At 32.8% G+C, this 21,149-nt stretch overlaps 2 protein-coding genes across 3 annotated transcripts in view; one reads left to right on the forward strand and one right to left on the reverse strand.

Annotated features, from left to right (window-relative positions):
- Nucleotides 1-400: 400 nt before the first annotated feature.
- Nucleotides 401-7,039, reverse strand: LOC105334844 (GTPase Era, mitochondrial). The gene is made up of 11 exons (XM_011438446.4): nucleotides 6,977-7,039; nucleotides 6,450-6,602; nucleotides 5,859-5,986; nucleotides 5,483-5,560; nucleotides 4,961-5,007; nucleotides 4,686-4,747; nucleotides 2,937-3,049; nucleotides 2,203-2,616; nucleotides 1,616-1,762; nucleotides 1,028-1,111; nucleotides 401-898 (listed from the first exon to the last, which is right to left on the reverse strand). The coding sequence occupies exons 1-11, from the start codon at nucleotides 7,020-7,022 to the stop codon at nucleotides 788-790; spliced, it is 1,383 nt and encodes a 460-aa protein (XP_011436748.3). The 5' UTR covers nucleotides 7,023-7,039; the 3' UTR covers nucleotides 401-787.
- A 7,584-nt stretch (nucleotides 7,040-14,623) lies between these two features.
- The window catches only part of LOC105334834 (T-box transcription factor TBX3), a 9,708-nt gene continuing 3,182 nt past the window's right edge, over nucleotides 14,624-21,149 (forward strand). Inside the window, exons 1-4 of one of the 2 annotated variants that reach the window (XM_066079370.1) lie at nucleotides 14,624-14,892; nucleotides 15,532-15,703; nucleotides 16,678-16,858; nucleotides 19,705-19,972. In XM_066079370.1, the coding sequence (XP_065935442.1) occupies nucleotides 15,574-15,703; nucleotides 16,678-16,858; nucleotides 19,705-19,972 (579 nt within the window). In that variant the 5' untranslated portion in view covers nucleotides 14,624-14,892; nucleotides 15,532-15,573. Of the gene's footprint in view, nucleotides 14,893-15,283; nucleotides 15,704-16,677; nucleotides 16,859-19,704; nucleotides 19,973-21,149 lie in introns of those variants that run through there. The other variant, XM_011438424.4, reaches the window with a different exon arrangement.

Here is a 21,149-nt window from a genome sequence, read left to right on the forward strand (position 1 = left end):
TAGAATTGCCATGCATATAGTGGTTGGACATTGAAATAGTAGTGGGATGAACCTGGTAATTTTTAAATTAAAAAATCAAGGTCATCAGATTGTCATGATATTCAAAATTGATCGTCATAACCTTTGACCTTTTAACCCCCAAATTCGTTCAACTACCTTTTGACCTGAAAATTAAAAGGGTTTGTATCTTCTAATGATAGTTATAGACAACCTCTGTTGTGAAAAAACAAACACCATGTACAAGTATGTCTTTGGGGACATGTTTTATATACATGTTAATTTTTATTTCTATTCCGCACATGGTATTTTTTAGACTATAGTACATAGACACAATTTCGTCATGTGGACTGTAATGTAACAAGACTAATGCCACTCAGACCCTGGTGAGTATGAGAGAGAATAGGATTTACAATTCATACAGGTCTAAATGTTGCTCAACATTCCATTAAACCTGAGTGACACCTGGAGACTTAATCAGAGTATGCCCTTCATACCTATGACAAAACTGACAGGCTGCCCTAATATTGTTGAACTCATGAAAGAGAGTCAAAGATACTGTTTTGCAAACAACTTTATGTTTTTCATTTCAACAGGACATTGCTTTAATGGTATAAAGCACATCATTGATTCTATACACATCTTTTTTTTATAAAAGAGAGAAATGGACTTTTTTTTTTTAAACAAAGCAAAATTTTTGTAACTTGTTTCTTCGTGATGTACATGCAACAGTTAAGCCGTTCATAAGTACACATAAGTTCAAATGTTAGGTTTTCTTGTAGACATGAATTTATTTCTTGACATTTACCCGCAAGTTTAAATTAACATTATATTTAAATAGATTTCTTAATTCTGCTCTTGCTGTTTCTACAATGGTGGGTACTTTCTTTACAACCTCAGCCTGAAAAATAACAGAAAAAGATCAAATTACAATCTGATTGCCAAAGAAAGAGGAGATGAATATGTTCCTGGCATTCTGAACATGTTACATATATACATGATCAAAATGAAATAAACTGAAGCCCTTTACCTGTATAAACTTATTTGGACATTTAATCTCCATGGAAATATCTAATTGGTCAAAATTTTGATCCCATTCCCAATTATTGATTTTCTGCAAAAAGAGAAGGTTACATGTACTGATAGAATAAAAGTGATAGTATCATGAGGCAAGGTGAAAATCAGGTAAAAACAAATCAAATCAAACCCTTGACAGATTTAGCCAACAAAATCAAAACTTGTGCAACAGAATCTGATTGGCTGCGAAGCAAGGCGATCACAGGGAATCTACTAGTTGGTGGTTTAGTTCGTTGTGTTTTCAAACAAAATTTAAATACAGGTACTATAATTGTTAAAATTTTTTTACATTATTAATTAATTACATATGTTTTATATAATTACAAATACATGGGTTATTAAAATCATTCTAGTTTTTTTCTTTTTTTCATGACCATTTCTTCCAAATATTTCTTAGAGAAATATGTATTTTAGCTGCTTTAATTTAACTCAATCACTAGATGGCTGTGCTATTTCTTAAAACATTGGCTAAATCTGAAAATCTGCCAAGGATTGTAGAGCAGAGTGGATTGTAAACCCTTGGCTGGCGAAGATGACTCACTGGGTGCAACTCGTAGACGGGAAATTCGACATAGTCCATCATTTTCTCCCAGACGATGTTTTCTGCTAGTTTATAAGGTGATTCACTGGTTATTATAGAGCTGTGGTACTCCCAATCCCCAGGTTTGGCACAGGATAATATGTAGTCCTAAAATACAAATGTAGAAGCAATGAAAGTGAAGAAATTTCTCTGCTAATGAAGACATGCAAATGGTAACAAGTCACAAAAGTGTCAAAAAAGAAATGAATCAAGGTCTGCTAGGGCCATAGGGCATGTTTCACAGCTGAAATTGTTTGAAACTCCAGAACAGCTGTAGGGAGGCTATAGTGTTCAAATGTTTAATGATGACTTAGTTATTTTTTCAGATTACCATTGAGAGTTATCTCTCCTAGGATAAGTTAATGTAACCTTAACATTAAATAATTTTCATGTTGGCCTACCACTTTTATATTATAATTTATAAACTAAATTAAACAACATACATGTACATGTACAAATAACAACTACAAATTGCAGTTTGAGAAAATAATGAACAACAACACTATGAAACAGTCAAGCTTTTAAGCCAAAGTTTACAAAATACATACTCTCAAGTCATCCACATTGTCGTCCTTCAGTGCCGAGACAATGAAGACTTCCTGGAAATTCGACCACCCAGTCGTGTTGATGGCCGACTCTGGACAATTTTCTAGCTTCTTCACAAAACTCTGCCACTCCTCATCAGATGACAGCTCTTCAGTCCCCTCCCCCTCATGCTCTGTCCTTCTAACATCATTCGTCCCCTCAGATTCAATGTGACCTTGACCTTCGTTAGCGGCCCCTTCTTTGGATGCTTTGTATTTCTCTATTACAGAGTCAATATATTTTTGCTGTTGTTTTTCTTTCGTCAAGTGGTGTGTTTTCCTGTTGGTAAGGATTGGAATTGGTTGACTTTCTAATTGTTTGTTGGTGAGAGAGGCTATAGTGTTCAGCAAACCTCTCTTGTTCATTACTCCATCCATCTAAAAATTACAAACATCGATCAATTAACATGTTTGTTTATCATTAAATTCAAGACTATTGTTTTATCAATATTTATGAGCATCTATTTTTGACGCTATGGAAAAATTCAAATTTTGAAGAAACATAAATTTGCATACAATGACTTTACCAATTAAAAATTATATGTCAAGTTTCTTTCTTTGTACAATATTTGCATGACTTCATAGATGGGCCTAACTATGAAATCCCAGAAATGATAATGACTTCATTAAAATACATTAATACACCCGAAACTTCACTGGTCTTCATAAATGTATTGTATACATGCATGTACAAGTACCTTATTCAAAATCAAAATGGATGGGGTGTTTCTATGGAGATGGAGGATCTTTGTCACTGTTTTACTCAAGGTGTTTCTCCGGAACTTGTCTTTTGCATCCACCACAACTCCTACTGGAGAATAAGCAAACATAAAATTTAACTAATGATTATGTGCCTTAGTAAAAGAAAACATCAAGTTATTTGAGAAATTGAACACAATTGGTATTTGTGAAGATCTTAAGTCATTCCATATGCGGGTCCAGAATTTCTTCCCAGAGGGGTCTGAGGACTATTTTTGGTCACTCTAATATAATGTGAATTTAAAAAGTTTAATTTTCCAGGGGAGAAGCCTCTAGTTCCAGGCATGCATTTTCAGAGTAGCATAATCAATTTTCTAAATGACACACATTTTTCAATTTCATTATTGTTAACTTTTAACCTACAGGTAAATACCTTGACCAAATCAAATGCGATAATTTTTTTCAACTTTCTATACATGAATGCATGTACATGTACATGTATTTACATCTACCGAGTATGATTCTCTCTACAGATGGTATTTCTTAACAGAAACTTTTGTCAATTCATAGCTCAATGTTGAAAGAAAGATGTAAATATAAACAATAAAATGCTTTCTTTGATGATTCATACGGGTTATGATGGTAGTGATCACTGCAGAAAAAAATTACGTAACCCGCTAACGCAGGTTTTTTTTTTTTTCTTCAATGTCGCTACCTTCATATCCTGCATTAATAACCAAAGAAAGTATTTTATTGTTTAATTAATTACATGTACAAAAGTTGAAGAACACATGGTCCACATTTAATATTGTAGGACAACATTTCAAAAAAGAAATACTGTTTTAGCTATATAGTGAACCTTTTCCACAGAATTTATGAACTATTGTATACATTTTTACGGGCCGCCAGGAGGCGGTCTGTTATTTGATACACATTTAAATATTGTAACTGCGTTTCTGTGGGATAGCTTTTTTTTAATGAATTAATATAATGCTCATTTTTATCAATTAAAAGTAAATTTACGTGTAGAAATATGTTTTATGCCTTCTAAAAATATTAAATTTTTTGTTTTGCTCGTACATGAAAAGTTGGTCAAAGACTGTCGTGTTAGATGCATTTTTATCGAGACTATAATATATTCGGAAAATTTCGGAGATTTTTCATTGTATCGGGATCGGTATACAGGACATACTAAAGACCTGAATGACATGAACTTTTATATAAATGATGTATTTGAATTTCTATGTGCTGCATCAAATAAAATGACTTTTAGTGTGAATGTATACTGCCATATGCTTTTTGTTAGAAAATTATCATGAAATGACATCCATATCATTTTTTACGCAAACATTTGAAAGGACTGAAAATGTATATGGACCTGAAAATTTAAGCTAACCTGATTTATTTTTAATTCTTTTGAAATAACAATGATTATCTTCATAAACTGTAAGATTTATAATTCCATTTAGGAAAAAAAATTATCGAACTCTATTCTTAATAATGATAGTAAAATGTTAAAATTCAAAACGAGTTGCTGAAAATATAGTAATTAAAATTAAAATCCACCATTAAAATTAGTTTAACCAATTCATTATTTTCTTTGATGTGTTTTTTTTTATGTAAACATCCAATGATGATTCATACAACAATTAATTATATTTTTGCAGCCCATTTGACGCTTGCGTCAATATGATTTCTTGTTTAAAATTTAGTACAGTGTGTACACATATATTAAAGGTAATACATACACAGGTCAACTTCACTGGCAGCCTTTTCAGGGTCCACTGCAACTGTGGATGGGACGCGGTGCCTGAAAAGGACACATCACATAAATACATACAGAAAGAAATTCTTATTAGTTTGAATGAATTATTGCAGAAAATATCCTCTTAACTGCCTTGAACATGCAAACTTAGCACACATGTAGTTCTACCATTAACAATCACATTTATTTCAAACTCGCCCCGATGATATGCACATGTATTATTATGATTATTTTTGTTGGACAGTTAATAAGATTTACCTTGCCTTTGCTTCAGGTGCTAGAATCCCTGGAGTGTCCACAAATGTCTATAAAAATATTATAAACATATCACTTTATTTCACTGAAATTCAAAAATATCTGTATGACCTTTATATTTGACCTAGAAACATTGTTCAAGATCACTGTTAACCTTTTATCCAAAAGGCACTCTATATGAAAAGTATGAGCCATATAAGGTTAAGAGGAGAGAACATGGTCAAAACCAGGTTTTTTTCTCAGGGCTGTTAAGACCTTGACCTTTGATCTAGAAACTTGGTTCAAGGAAAATGCACACAATCTACCTAAAGGCACTCTGTAGGTTAAGTATGGGCCAGAATATGCTAAAGAAAAAGAAAATATACTCCAGCAAAGTACCGGTAATGTCATACAAACAAACAGATCAACAATTCCAAGGCAATATATAGAAATTAGTTTGGCATTACATATATCCAGGTGCATAGAATTGGATATACACAATACTGATCATGTATAGGAGATTTTATGTGGCACTGGTGATCTTACTATCTGGCTTTCATCCTGTGTCAGGATTAACAGAGTGTTTTTCCTTGTGGTATTGGCCTTTCTTGAGACTGGGAGGATCTGAAAATAATGACAAAAAGTTCTGGCTTGTTTACTTGAATTTAATGTAAAAAAACAGTTCCAACCTTAAGTATATCTACTTATAAACCATATCGAAACCGAAATGAATGTTAAATATACAATTAGTTATGTCAAGTACATATTAATTCACAAATGATTTATTACAAAACCTACATGTTTGTCTAACATATACCTGGGGTAGATAACTTTCAAATAAAAACAAACAGAGGGAAGTCATATTTTCCACTGAGTGTTTATTACCCAAGCATCCATTAATCATGGCTTTTCCTTGATTTACCTTGTGCTGTAAAAGTCTGTTGATGAGAGTTGATTTGCCTACATTTGGATCACCGATGATTGCCACTCGCAGAGTTTTGGCGTTGTGTGGTTGATTTGGTTCCAATGTTACCTTCATGAGTTGTTCCTCTATAGGTTAAAAGAAAAAAATTATACATTAATTGCATAAAAAATAGGAAGATTTCTCCTAAAATTCTCCTTAGAAATATGTTTTTTTTGTCAGTAAATCTCCATCTAGCATGAATATTCATGCAGTAAATTGTTCATCATCGAAACAAGACATATAGCTATACTGTGGACTATGTTGCATGCTATGTTCTTACATTTGACCAAATTTTCAATATGTAGTATTCTTAAGACAATCTCATTTAAATTTGCAGCAAATTTTCCAAGCAAACTTATAACAGTTTTACATTAAAAATGAAATGACTAATACTTTTATTGACAATTTTTTTTACATGGGGCAGGTGAAAAAACAAATAATTTTAACACTTTTATTATAGGCAAGTGAAACATAATGCCGTCAACTAAGAATCTTGGTTGACAAAGTTACCACATATCGGCACATTTGTAAGAATATTCATGTACATACCAGGTGTGAAACAAACCCTTCTCTCATCTGGGTGAAAGTTTGGGAAGTTCGATGTATATTTGTTGTACTCTTCTCTCTTATGTCTTGTACCAAACAATCTGACATTACACTTTTGGTAAAGGAGAATTCTTTTAACATGACTCCAAGATAGCTCTTAAAGAAAAGATTAGGTTTTTTACCAGTCATTCAAAAATATCATGTATATATGTATCAGAACTAATTTAGTTTACTGTATTCTTTCAAATCTGACGTTAAGATAAACTGTCATTGACAGTAGCATTACAGCTTGGTCTTGAAAGTTACCAGAAAGCAAGTCTTGCCATTAAAAAGTGCCTGCAAGCAAGACTAACGCTATGCAAGGCTGAAGTTTCATGTAAGATTGAATATTCGGGTCCTACATAATTTTGCAATGGGAATGAGATTGTCAAAGCCAAATTCTTTATGTCACTATCTGAATACCACTTCCAAGATTTCATAAATGAACTAAATATATTGTGAGACGCGTCATTAAAGAAAAATTGACTTACCTTGATTCAATTTCACTAAAAACCTGATTGACATGGGCGCGGCCATTTTTAAAATAAGGTTAACTCGTTCATAAATTGCTCATATCTCGTATTTTGAGCCCGATGCAAAATAAATTCTAGAAAAGATTCATGAAACATCATTTATTATAAACAAATACTACTTTTCACATAGAAACTTTCAAAACCAAAATTTGTAGCAAAACTTGTAAGAATGAATTATATTCATGCCCTTGGATTTGGATGCAGCATTTATAAAATTTAACACAGGGTACATAACATTTGCGCACATGATATGTAAGCTTATTCATAAATAAATATGCCCATCCAAATAAAGGGTTTGTTTCGTAATCTTTATCTACTATATTTCACCCCTTCAAAAAAGTGAAAAAAATAATAATTTTTGATGTTCAATTTATACTGTCAAGGATAGAGTCATTCTTTCACGTTTATGTGTATTGTAAACTCACTCCAAACCAAACTGGTAAAGCCACTTATAGATAACAATGAGGAATTTTTAGAACTTGTTTTCGAATCCTTTTGTCAATCATTATATCCTGTTATTGTTCTTGCGGTATTTGCTTCTTTTGAAATTTAAAAAAATACTAGCCATCAAAATAAATTCCATGCAATTGCAATGCCTTTTTTTAATCTAACATTTTCGCCAATCGATCTAGTGTCCGATTCGTTATATCTCCCCTTTGGGGGGGGGGGGGGGTATCAGAATAATGAATCGGACACTTGGATAGCAAATATGTCATTTTTAGGGTTGTAAACAATTTGAAAATAATTATAAGAGAAGTTATCATGTTTAGAAGAAGAAGGAAAGAGGGTATGATCAATTATCTATATTGAATTATCTAGAATTGGCTAACACGGAGGGTTTACATGTTTATTGGTGATTCTGTGCGACGGTCAGTGAAACATTTTCATATATGAAAAATAAAATGAAAGGATCGCAACAGCTGGATTTTCCTACATCTTGGTTTCATTTTATTATTATTTTTGTCCTTTAAATGCATCTATATCTTTTTCTATTTGAATAAGTACATTCGAAAATATGACATTCAAAACAGTTTAGAACTGAGAGTAATGGTTCCATTCAGGCATGGGTGCAATCGGAACATCGCTCGGCTTTTTCCGTCAGGTTTTTTCTCGACTTACGTGACGGAAGCAATGTTCCGATTGGCATGGATGTTAATCCTTAGCGTAGTATCTAACTTGGTCATTGAGTATCAGACAAATAAAAACATTGAATTGAAAACAAAGAAATAAAAGGTATACTTGCCCCCCCCCCCCCGGATATGGAATTTCAGGATTTTGGAAAGTACCTTTTTTTTTGGCTTGCCAAGATTTTATGGTTGAGTCTGCCCCCACCCTCACTTTCAAAAACGATGCTACGTGCCTGGCATATTTTTTCTTTGATACAGCATTTTTCTGCGAAAAACACTAAAGCAAAAACATTGTCAATTAGTGATGGTTCCAGATTGCATGCGTTCCAAAATTTACTTTCTTCTTTGAATAAATCTAGATGGAGGTTTTTTGTTTTTTTAGATATCCTTAAATCACACGAAAAGGCTACACACCATATGAACTTGCGCCAAAAGATGTTATAAGAAGACAAACGCCATAAAAAGCGAGGGCAAAGGGTTTATTCATTGCAAAGGCCATAAAATGATAACGGAGATAAGTTTTTCCGCTTGATTTAGAAAGGAAGTAGAGGGATGCTATAAGTCACGTGATTGAAGGAGTTGCTTTGGCGCCATTTTTCACTTCCCTGTCGTCTAGACAAAAGTAACAATTGCTCTGTCATGCGGTACGGGACAATCTGTTCACATTACGTAGATAAAAATTCTATCTCTGAATATCGATGCTTCTTTAATTGCACCAAATGGTAGAGGATTGATTTCTGTTCAGATTCCAATTGAAGTTTGACATTCGGTAAGCCGAGACGAGACCAAAATGGCGCTGGCTCGCCAGATAATGGACTCGTTCTTGTCTCCAAGGAACGCATCCATTTCTAATTCCCCAACAACGGACAGACGACAGAGAAATAAATGGCCAATGGTTGACTACAAATTGAATGTTTAGCTTTTTATGGGCCTCGCCTCCTATGGGACACTAGTATCAGCAAAGCAGCCGCATTAGTTTTCTGTGCTCATATTTTCACCCCACTCTCTGATGTTTTAATAGATAATGTGGAATTATCTGAATAGAAACATCACATTTTTCTGACAGTCTATTACGAAGAAGAGTTGTCAAAATAACGATGTTTGAAGATGAGAAAAAATGAGAGTTCCTTAGATTTTCATCGCATGAGCGAAACAAAAAAATGTAGATTATACAATAAATACGACAATACTTTGAGCTTCTCATCGCGCTTAGGGGATGTACAATGTAGATCAGAAGAGTTTAGATTAAAATGTTGATTTCATTCCACTGAAGGCAATTTTTTTTATGGAAAATGTTGTTTATCTAGAGGTACATGTATTTCTTTTCTTTTTTATGAAAAAGCATAGTTAATTGTGTAGCTTGTTCTCCATAAATTAAAATTAAAGAATTAGATTATGGAAGAGGTTAGTTTTAAAGTCTCTTGAACGATACAAAAATACTAAATTTCATGTATTCAACCAACCATGCATATTGCATCGCAGTATTTCGTCTACCAACGTTACCAGCAAGTCTTGATACCGAGCTTGGTCCTCGTTACGTCATAGTAAATTGGAGACTCCTTTAAAATTACATGTACACCACACCAAATCAATTTGCAAAAGCAATTTTAAGCTTATATGATTCAATGATAATGATAAATAGCATATCCTATAAATGTTATCATATTTTTTTTGTATGTATGCTACATAATATGTGTCTTAATACATAACTTAATAGATATGTAACAATTTAATAGTTTGTGACTCAAGTAAACAAATAAAAAATTATTATCCAGTGTGCAGATTATTACTAAACATTTTTATATTCTATCTTTTAATATTTGAAAAAGCTTTTAAAAAATGAAAATATAATAAATAGAATATTGAGTAGGTAAAATAATGTTTGTAACATACACTCTGGCGAGTCTTGATCATTTACGCACTGACCTAAATACTTTTAATTTCATTCGTTTTTAATATCATTATATGCATTCTTTTTAACACAAAATCATTAATTATTGTATTCAATAGGAGAAAGGCATAACTCCAGATAAAAAAAAACCCACCCCAAAAATTAAATCTTCGTTGAATTTTGAAACATATGTTAGACCCGTATCGACCGCTTATCACGACCATTTCACATTTTTCAAGTTGGTCATAAAATGATTTATTTCCCAAAAACTGTTCTTTGATATTCTGTTGAGTGCTTTAATTCAATATTTATCATTAAGGAAACAAAAACCTCGGCATAACGTTGCAGAGACTGTTGGAGACGCTGGCGGGATGACATTTGGCGCGCTGCGGCACGTGCCTTATTGCCACGCCCACTTTGATACAGTACATGTAAATTACCTCTTTTAACTTGTCCCCTATCGCGGATTCATTCTTCCACGCATGACATCTTTACGGTGTTGAACTAATTAATTGCAGTTTAATAGACAATTCCATTTGTAAATACACAGAGTCTGTGGACCTCAGAGAATTGAGTCTGACGTGAAATTTTATTTAATTTTTTCCTCAGTCTGTCCTCCATGAGAAGATGACGAGTAGAAATGTGTCTCGCGTTTCAAAAACTATCTTCAAAATCTAATCAGAATGCTATAAAATGCCTAACGAATTTAGGAATATGCTTTAATAATGGATGCATTTCATGTGTCATATTTTGCTGTAATTTTGGACATAATTATATATCATATGATTTACAGTAGCTCTTATGATAAATTAGTATATCAAAAATCATGCATGAAAGTTGGAGTAAGTAAATCCTGTTTAAAAATTATTGTTTTTTAAATCAGGCTAATATTTGTTGTTCTAATTGTTCATTCAAACGAAGTATTGTTGTATTTATGTTAACTATTTTAATACATACATTAAGCGTATTTCGTGAGCATGTTTAAATGTACTTTAATATATGTTAATCTTTGTGGGTGGATCGATGTGATTAAAAGACTAGCTATAGTTTCATTAACCTTTTTTGTGTATTTGATTTACAAGATGTCAAAGCAGAATTTTTTTGACACCATGTTGTAGATTTACTTTTTTTTCATTTATTTACTACACTAAAAAAAACATTACTCGTCAACTTTAATTTTACGCTCGAAACGTTTAAAATAACCCCTTAAACAGTTCAACGCAAAATTGGCGTAGTTGGGGGTAAAGGGTGAAAATTAAGGCTGACTTCATAAATATAGAGTCAATATCTTGTGGACGTTCAGTTGCATTTATATTTGATAAAAGCCGTAATTCCATACACGAAATACATAAATATAATATAGATATAATGTTAGAACGGGTTTAATAATTAAATCATTGATAAGTAGGGCATACAAAAGCAATTATTTTAGTACATAGCCGTTATTTTATTTTTTTCTAATAGTTACGAAATCAACAGAATACAGAATATAATATCATTATGAATTTTCTATGTACTAATTCCACGTTCGTGTGTTTTGTTTATTTAATTTATTTTTTATGTACAATATAAATTTATTTCTATGTTTCTATGTTTGAATATAAGATAAAAATATACATTCTTACACAAACATACCATAATTTTCCTGAATTAAACGCACGATCATATTTGCAGATTTTATGTTATTAACGATATCTTCATTCATTTAATTAGTTTTCGAATTAAAACAAACAGAATTTAATCATGTTTACAATTTTAAAAAATTCTGTCACAGAATCTTTTTGCGTCAAAATTCAATTCACTTAAATGCAGATTGCTTTTCGGTTTCCTGAAATAAATATCTCTCTCTCTCTCTCTCTCTCTCTCTCTCTCTCTCTCTCTCTCTCTCTCTCTCTCTCTCTCTCTCTCTCTCTCTCTCTCTCTCTCTCTCTCTCTCTCTCTCTCTCTCTCTCTCTTTCGCTCTCTCCTTTAACGCGAACTTGATCCGGCAAAATTCGCTCTTCATTCCCATTTCAACGGCATTTTTTGCAAAACATAAATAAATGACTTCTGCACACAAATGATTTCTAATTTTCATTTTGCGAAAAATGATTTATTTAGATCGTTTCGTGTCGGAATTTATGTACTTTATCTCGATAGAGAATAGAGCGGTAATTACTAACGCTCCAAATTGAATTCTCTTCGTGATTGAAGGTGTGAATTTCCCGGCTACGGCTAATGTCCCCGAGAAGCGGGTCAGGGGCCACAATATTTCCGCACCTTATTCTACAACAACGGTCCGAGACAGGAGAAGATTTTCCAAGTGGGACCGTTTTCGATTTTCTTGTCTGCTTGTGTAAAGTGTAAAACATGGAAAGTGACGCATTGTTTGAAATAAAGCACGCATACCAACACGATAGGAAACTATATTTTTGTTCAAGGGCAGAAATTTTCATTGCCATGCTCTTTCCAAAGCGCGGTCCTTTTCTTCAAGATGTTTTTTTTCTCCCTCGCATGCTTAGAAATGTTTATTGCTGACAAAAAGGCGCCATTAATATTAAAGCGATCCCTATCTTGAGTTTTACAATTTAACTACTTTATTTACGAGACAATGATTCAAGTACATTGAAATGATATTATTTTCATAAATAACAAATATTTTTTACTCGAAATTTACAATTTCTTTTTCGTTCAAACAGTCACATTTAAAAAAAAAAAACATATTTAGATGTATATTTAATTAAGGTTGTTTCTCTTATAAGTACAATATTGCATGAAAATACATTTATTTCGACCTACACCTACAACATGCAAAGGAAAATGCTTTATTTGTATTTATATATATAAATAACACATGGAGCGAACAGTAACTTTTTCCATTCTTTAGGTATGTATATTACTCCTTAATTAAACATAATTGTTTCTCTCTCTCTCTCTCCCTCTCTCTCTCTCTCTCTCTCTCTCTCTCTCTCTCTCTCTCTCTCTCATAAAAGGTAAATCAAACTCTCTTATAAAATGTAAATCCATGATCCAATTCAAATAAAATATTGCTCTCGAACCGATAATAAAAGCAATTTTATATTTTTCTTTAAATGGTACGCAAGATTGAATCAAAAGAGAATGACTTGCTACTCGCAAGGCGAGGGTAAACCTGTCTACCTTCCATAAATAAACACGTTGATGTTAAAATTCTAGACCACTCCCGATTGCCACTGTAATCAAAACAGATGGAAAGGATCGATTCCGAGAGATTGACCAACCCCGGTGTATCATATGAAAATAGACAATTATCCCGAGATTGTCAATATTCTACAAATCGCGAGAGCTGTATAGCATATTGACATATGACGATTCTCCTCTCTCTCAAAAATCTGTAAAAATTTCATTGTGTTCACAACATATGCCATTTTGACATTTTGAACACTGCGGTTGGGCACAGAGTTCAATGTTTGTGCCAATTTATAGAATAAAACTGACATTCATAAGACCGTCAATATACACTGACTTCAGAGTATCAATTAATTTATCTAACTTCTATTAATTATTTCGTATATTTTATTTGCATACATAAATATGCATCTGATTGTTTTGATTGCAAAATGCTCACTATTCAAAATGTTGAAAATGTTCAAAATATGAAAGTTTTCTTTGATTTATTCATTGTATTTCCTTAATATATAGATCTCATTCGATTATATTGTAAGATTTGAATCGGTATAATAACATTTAATTCAATTATAAAGGTTAATAAATATTTACCTATTTTTAATTGATGACATAATATATACGTAGTCGCTGTGTGATCACAGCCAAGTTTAAATCGTCTTCCAGACCTGCTAATGCGATTTGTCTTCTTCGTTATGAATTTTCCCATTTTCTCCCCGAAAAAAATCTGTGAGATTTCAAGCAACCCTCATTTAATATTATTGCCGTGAGAAATCACAACTACGAATACTTAGTTACTGTCAAAGTCAATTAAACTAGTAGTACTTCAAAAGACTAATTTAATAACTAGTAAAAACATTGTTAACTAAGATAGCAGGTACCTAGTCATTTTTAATTAGATAACAAAATTTAAGAGTAAGCTTCGTATGTTTTTCTAAGGAATTTTTGTAATGTCAATTATGGACTGTATGAATTGATAGACTATTGACCAAAACATGAGAAACTTACGTCTGTTTTGATCATATTAAAAAAATAAATTGACCTTATTCAAACTTCTAGTATACACAATTTTACGAAATATTTCTTTCAATTCTTTCTTTTTGTTCACCCTCTTTTCAATATTATATATACATAAAGTTATTCCTTTTTCAAATTGAAATAAACAAGAGAAAAATTAACATTCTAGTATGTATTTCACATTTCTCCAAAAATGAATAACATATCATGAATAACTTTTTTTAAAAATAAAATAATCTTTATCTAATCTATAATATCGTCACAAATACTCTAGCAAAATTCGAAATCATATCCCAATAAAGAGAATCTATAGTTCTACGTTGAAAATTTCTTGAAAAGGCGTTTTATATGCTAATATAACTTGTATTGAGATTCGTGAAGTAGGCGTGTTCGTTTTTCAGATTCTGAACAGAGACAGGCGAGGCTTATAACAAATCAACACATCGGGGCCCAAAGATCGGCAATTTTGATAAAACTAACTCAAACTCGGAAAGATTCTTTGGTGAAAGTTGCAACAAGAATTTGTAAAATTTTGCATCTTTCTACTTGGGCTTTTAACACCTTACAGGGGAAACGGTGTTGAAAACAGCGAGGATATCTGCACTGGAGCCTTCACTTTTTGGGCGTGATAAAGTGGTGATATTTTTGGCGCTTTTCAACAAATTTAGAAGCATTTTAACGCTTTTTAACATAAGGTAAAACTGGTTGTTTTTATGTTTTTCCAATCACTATTTCTTTTATTGTATTAAAATATTATTTTGCTTTATTTTGTAACGGTAAAAAATTCTTTATACCTCCAGTGTTAATATTTATTTCTAAAACGGTAAAATTCAATTTCTTAGCTTGGGTTCAATCAAATCCACCATTGAAAGGTGATCGCCTCATAATTAAGTAATCAAACTTCAAGATAATTTTGATTTGTTTGTTGTTTTAAAAGTCTCAGTACAGCTTGGACAACTACTTCTAAAAAACAAACACAATTAAATTCTCAAACTCCGCCCCCTTAATCAGTTCATCCAATCACAGGTGAGAATCGCACTTAATTTCCCGACGCAGCGACGAAACGGGTAATTACACCTTTTGTTACCTTACGTGATTGACAGGCCTCGCATCTTGGCAGCCCTGGAGGAGACAAAAGAAAACTCACCATTATCTTTTGATTTGTTAAGTAAAAGTTATTTGTCAAAACATCCAGGCTACCTTATTAGGAGAGTCCAACACCACCGCCACTCAAAATCATCTCCACTGCGAAACAAGCACCACCTAAGAGGCGAAATTCCACACTTGTTACCTTTTTCATTTAGTTCTGAGTTTTCAATATGCTCCTGTTGCAGGGCAATAACCACTATTCTCAAGGATCTACTTCTTCAACATCTATGTATGAGGACGATATTATCAGCCAAAGGGCCAGGGCCTTTCCCCTGGGCCACGGATTGATGCCCACCCCACAGGCTTTCAGTTTTGGATTTCCTATGCACCCTGCCCACGATCCAATGGGTCTTACAAGTAAGTAGAGATTTGCATTCTGCAATTACATATAACTGCGAAAATTATTCTAAAAAAGCAATTCTTTTAATATCTTGTTATTTCTATATAAAAAAAATACCGGTAAATGTTTTTATTTTTCTTTGATATATAATTTTTCATATAATATAATTAATTTAACATATCATTGTATATTTTATCCTTTTAAAAAATAGGTTGTATTAAATAATTCTTTATATGAAAATAAATCAAAATGGATATATTGAAATTAAGCCAAATAGTCGTTTATTTAAGTAAAGTATTTTGGTATATTGCTAGGATTGTAATTAGAAAGCTGTCAATTCCAACAACCACTGTGTCAATATCAGATATTTTATCATAAATATCTTCTGTTGTCGCTTTCCTTTCCAATATAAAAATCGTAACAAACCAAGAAAATAGGAAAACAAACCTTTGATTTATATACTTTCTTTAAATCGTTTAAGTTTGAATAATCGCATATAAATTTTTTTACATAATATTTCCCTGTAAAATAACAGTTTAAAACAGTAAATTTAATCATTTGGAAAAAATGTTATCGCATAAAACAAGATAACTAGTTGTCGATGTGTTTCCGACAATTTGTCAAAGGCACGTGTCGCACGCCGATAACATAGAAAAACGGCGTTCATGCACGCGCATACCCGCTAACAAACAGATTTATACAAACTTTATCACCCAATGATTTTTTACCCGATGAAATATGCCGTAATGCAACCGGAAAAACTTAATTTACAAACTTTATAATTTTTGTTCCAAATAAATATTGATTTCAAAATATTTTTCTAAACAGAAAGAAATAATGTAATGAAACTGTACTTTTATTACAGAATGTGTTTTAACAATTGTATTCTTCCTCTAACACGAAAAATTGACAATATATAGAATTATGACTTTTTACGAACTTCTAAAATTATAATTCAATTTTTTTTAATTTATTATTATTTTATTTTCAGGTCAGAGCCAGCAATTTGGAGGATACCCTCCTCTCTCCTCCCATTCTGACCACAAGAGGATGCTGGGTCCGGCTCAAGGGGACACTATGGACAAGAACATTAAAATCACCCTGGAAAACCGCGACCTCTGGAGCAAATTCCATAGCATCGGCACAGAAATGATCATCACCAAAACTGGAAGGTAAATATACGTTAAATAATATTTCTTTATTTAATTAAGCAACTGCTCTATAAAACATCTCGTTTGTTAAGGAAAAAAGGCGATATATGACCATTATATTCTCTTTCTGATTTATGAAAAATACCCGTGGATCTGATAATTGACAAGTTTGATTCTTTTAGAGGATGAGTATCATTTATTATCGGTTTCAATTTTCCGTTTTATCCAGTGTTTGTCTATTTATTACACCGTGGTGGTCATTTGATATCTAGACACAAAAGCAAACTGAAATTGACCCCATTTTCCCACGTTACTCTCCCAAACTGACCGCTAGTCCTCTAATCCGATTAAAAAACTAAATTTGTATTATCTTTCATACTTAAATTTTTTTTGTCATTTCATATATATGGATTATTAAAATCGTTAGGTAACTTGACTGGCAAATATTTATGTTCCCCGCTGTGTTCTTTTGGTTTTTCATGTTAGCTTAAGATCCATGGTGCAAAAATGGTGGTTTGAAGGGTGTGGGAAATTTCGGTGAAAGGTTCTGAAAGTTTCACCATAAATAACGCGGCTTTTGTTGTTTTTATTTCGGTTGATTATGAAACTACCACCTTCCCGGGCTACTTTGACTATTACAATTGTATGTTTTATTTTAATCGAGCGTTTAAACTGTATTTGAAAGATGTTAACCGCTGTTCCCGCTCGTAAAATAAAAATAAAATTCTATTCTACACCATTCGCTTCTAGAAAACTAAAATCTTGGTCAAATCGAATTTTTGTCCTGTTTCAATTTTTTTGAGCATGTTCTTTTATTTCTTTAAGTTTTCCTCTTCTTCATTTTTTGGACAAAATTGTTCCATTATTGTTGCCTCATTATAAGTATTGATTATATTTTGCTGACTGAATTTTCCGCTATTTATTAAAGCTACATATAGCCGCCACTTGATTTTGAACAATTCGAATCGCGTTACACATTTATTTTGTTTATTTGTTCAGAAAAAGGGGCGGGCTCGTGTTAAGTTGTGATGTCCTTACTCAACAATAGCGAAACTTGAGGTGCATTGTTCAGCTATTTCTTGCTAGCTTGAACGTATTATTTACCGTTTCACAGTTTTCGCCCAAAACTGAAAAACGAGCAGAAAAACTTCGAAAACAGAGAAATAGATACTCGACAATTAAAACAGACTACGGGAAGTCTATTTTCTCTAATTAAGACACAAATGAAAAGTACATGTGGCTAAATTTTCGCGCGATGGGGCGAGGTTTGCCCGGGTGCGCTTATTCAATCCTTTGTCCCTAGTTGTTCTCTTTCACGCCCCTCGCAGCTGCCCGTCTCTACCCCCTCGTTTGCCGGACTTCAAAAGTTACTATTCTATTTCCTTTTAGTCTAATAAATCAGCTAATCTTATCCCCTTTTATGTGACATCTGCTTCACATTTTGTACATGTAAGCATTTTATTTAGGTGTAATTCTTTTGTTGGAAACATCGAAATTTAGTATTTTACACAATAATATTTCTTGAACTATTCAGGTTTATTAACTATTTTTATAACCAACTCCAAATGTTAAATATATTGCAGCAAAACTCTTCAATCTTTGAATTGAAGTCTAAATTTATTTTAGCTCGAAGAAATTATTTTGGATTAGTGTCAATTTTCATTCCAATTCAACGCGCAATTAATATCTACATTTGTTCTGAAACATTTTCTGTTTGTAAAATTTTCCCTATAAACTTTTAATTGGCGATTATTAAATTACCGTGACATAACACCGTCGGCGATTTCTTAATCATAAGAAAACATCGGCATATTTGTCCGGAAAAATTGTCACATCCTGCAATTATCTTTAGTAATTACGGGCAAAGGTGTGAGACGGCCATGTATGAACAAGGTCTACTCGCTGGGATTAGAAACCGACTACCGTGAAAAGAAATCGGCGTTACAAGAACAAACGGTGAACAATTAGCAAATTTGTCATTTTTCGCGAAATTAAAATAATTTTTTTCCCGTCGACTGATCTTGCTTTTTTTTTTCACCACCGTCGGTGTGATCACACGGGGTATTAGCGTGAACTCAGACAAATTTTGAAGTGGATTTCACACTTTTAAACAACTTACATAAAATCAAGAATGCGTTAAAGTCTATACCCTCAATAGAAACTTATCTATAAGGACATGTTTTTTCAAGAGCAAAAATACTAATCTTGCTTTTTTTGAATGAAATGCGATAAAATGATCAAGCCACCTTACGGCGTTTACCAATCTGTTTGTTTTAGTTCACAAAACCAAATTTGTTCAGAAGTGTTTCTAGTTCCTCGGAAGTGTGATCTTGAACAACAGATAATTGATTTAAACGAAAGTGGTATTCACAAGTTCAGGCTGAAAAAGTGTTCATTTTTATACAAGCACAAAAGATTTTCCTCGCGTTCACCTCATTGGCTTAACACAAATTAAATAAAGATACTGTCTTAAGAATTCCAAGAACGATAATTGTAAATCAACCTTTTTAACTTTAATCAAAGCTTCAACATTACATCACGGACAAGTTAGAACCAATGGTTTAAATTCATATAACACATTTAGTACACAACAATCCACAACATGGAATCAACCATGCATATGCATAAATATTGCAATATTATTGAGCATTGTTGTTTCTTATTAATCTTTAAATTCAAACAATAGCAAGAATTTAGAAGCTTACGAAAAAAACTTGTTTAGTTATTTGTTTTTAACAAACTTTTTGGCTTATCATAACAGAAAAAAATTGAACAATATACTTGTTGGTTAAATTAGATATTTATCATAATATACTTGTTGGTTAAGTATACGGTATTTATCATAATCTTTTTTTTTATTTGTCTAGGCGAATGTTTCCCACCCTGAAAGTGAATTTGGAGGGCCTGGACCCCCACTCTAAGTACATCCTTCTGATTGACATTGTGCCCGTGGACGACTGTCGCTACAAGTACCACAACTCAGAGTGGGTGGTCACCGGAAAAGCGGAACCACACATGCCCGGACGCCTCTACATCCACCCCGACTCCCCGGCCTCCGGCTCCCACTGGATGAAGCAGCCAATGAGCTTCCACAAGCTGAAACTGACCAACAACAATCTGGACCAGAATGGACACGTAAGTTTGACTTTTTTATTTACATCTTAGCTATAAGATTTCGAAACTACCAGCAAAAATTCGTCAGTTACAAAAAAAGCCCCAAAAACAATGGGATTGAAATTCTTGCGACCAATTTCTTTTCTGTAACAAAAATGAATTGATGGTGCCGTTTTGTCACGATAAATATTAAACAACAGGGATTTGAGATATTCAAAGTTATCTAATATCACGCGCACTGTGCGAGCCATTTCACTAAGTCTTCAAATCGAGCACTCCCTTGGTACTGAACAGTGGTGCTGAAATTCATTAAGAACCTCGTTTGTTTTGATTGCTGAGAAACTTTCTTTCGTGCTAAATCTTAATCTATTAAACAAGACATCTTTTTGAATGACCACAGTGGTAGAGAGAGAGAAAAAAATAGAAAAGAAAAAAAAGGAGGTTTTTTTTCCTTGATAGAGATATTCCTGGTCACCAGAATATCGAACGGAGACGATCAAGACATTAAGCGTCTGATGTGTCGTTTATCATATCTATAACAAAATAATAATTCCAGATAGAATCACTTCACAGAAGTATCAAAATTTGATACTTTTGTCTACCCCGAGGCTTTCCGATAATGTTCATCTGGTCGTGTTTATTCTTTACTGCTCACCACCAAACAATTAGCATTATTTTACTAAAGTGTCGATGGCTCGGCAGACTTAACGCTGATGGAGATCTAAAGGCCGCGTAAAAGGAACAGTCCGGATTTCTAAAACGGTCGCTAATTTGTTGATGACATTACCTTCCCCCGGGTCTGATGTCTTTTTTTGTAACCCGTCACGGACCAAATGAGACGATCTTTTGGGGGCTGAATATTGCAATTGAGAAAACCATGCAATATGATACTAGTTTTATCTTGGCGAGCTAAAATACAAAATGATGGCAATTCTATTGTTCTTTTATTACCACAAACACATGTCAACGAATTGGAGTTTTTAATTTTTTTTGTCCATTGTTTCTACGAGAAGAAAAGAGGGTGAAAAAAAATGGGGATAGGGAGAAACGAGGATAATATAAACAAGAAATAAATATAAACCAACTACTGGTAAAATAATCACTGAAAATGGAAACTTTGGTCAATGGGTATAACAGTGTGATATTCATCATGTCGTTTTATCACCTTAAACATATGAAAAAAAATCCCATCGCAAGA

This window comes from Magallana gigas, chromosome 3, assembly GCF_963853765.1.
Source record: "Magallana gigas chromosome 3, xbMagGiga1.1, whole genome shotgun sequence".
NCBI lineage: Eukaryota > Metazoa > Mollusca > Bivalvia > Ostreida > Ostreidae > Magallana > Magallana gigas.

Excerpts from the sequence above, each read along its gene's own strand:
- LOC105334844 (XM_011438446.4), bottom strand. The coding sequence starts at position 7,022 with ATGGCCGCGCCCATGTCAATCAGGTTTTTAGTGAAATTGAATCAAG. Across the intron at positions 5,987-6,449 it reads AAGGGTTTGTTTCACACCTG|AGGAACAACTCATGAAGGTA; the intron begins GTATGTACATGA and ends TTTAACCTATAG. Across the intron at positions 5,008-5,482 it reads CACAGGATGAAAGCCAGATA|ACATTTGTGGACACTCCAGG; the intron begins GTAAGATCACCA and ends ATATTTTTATAG.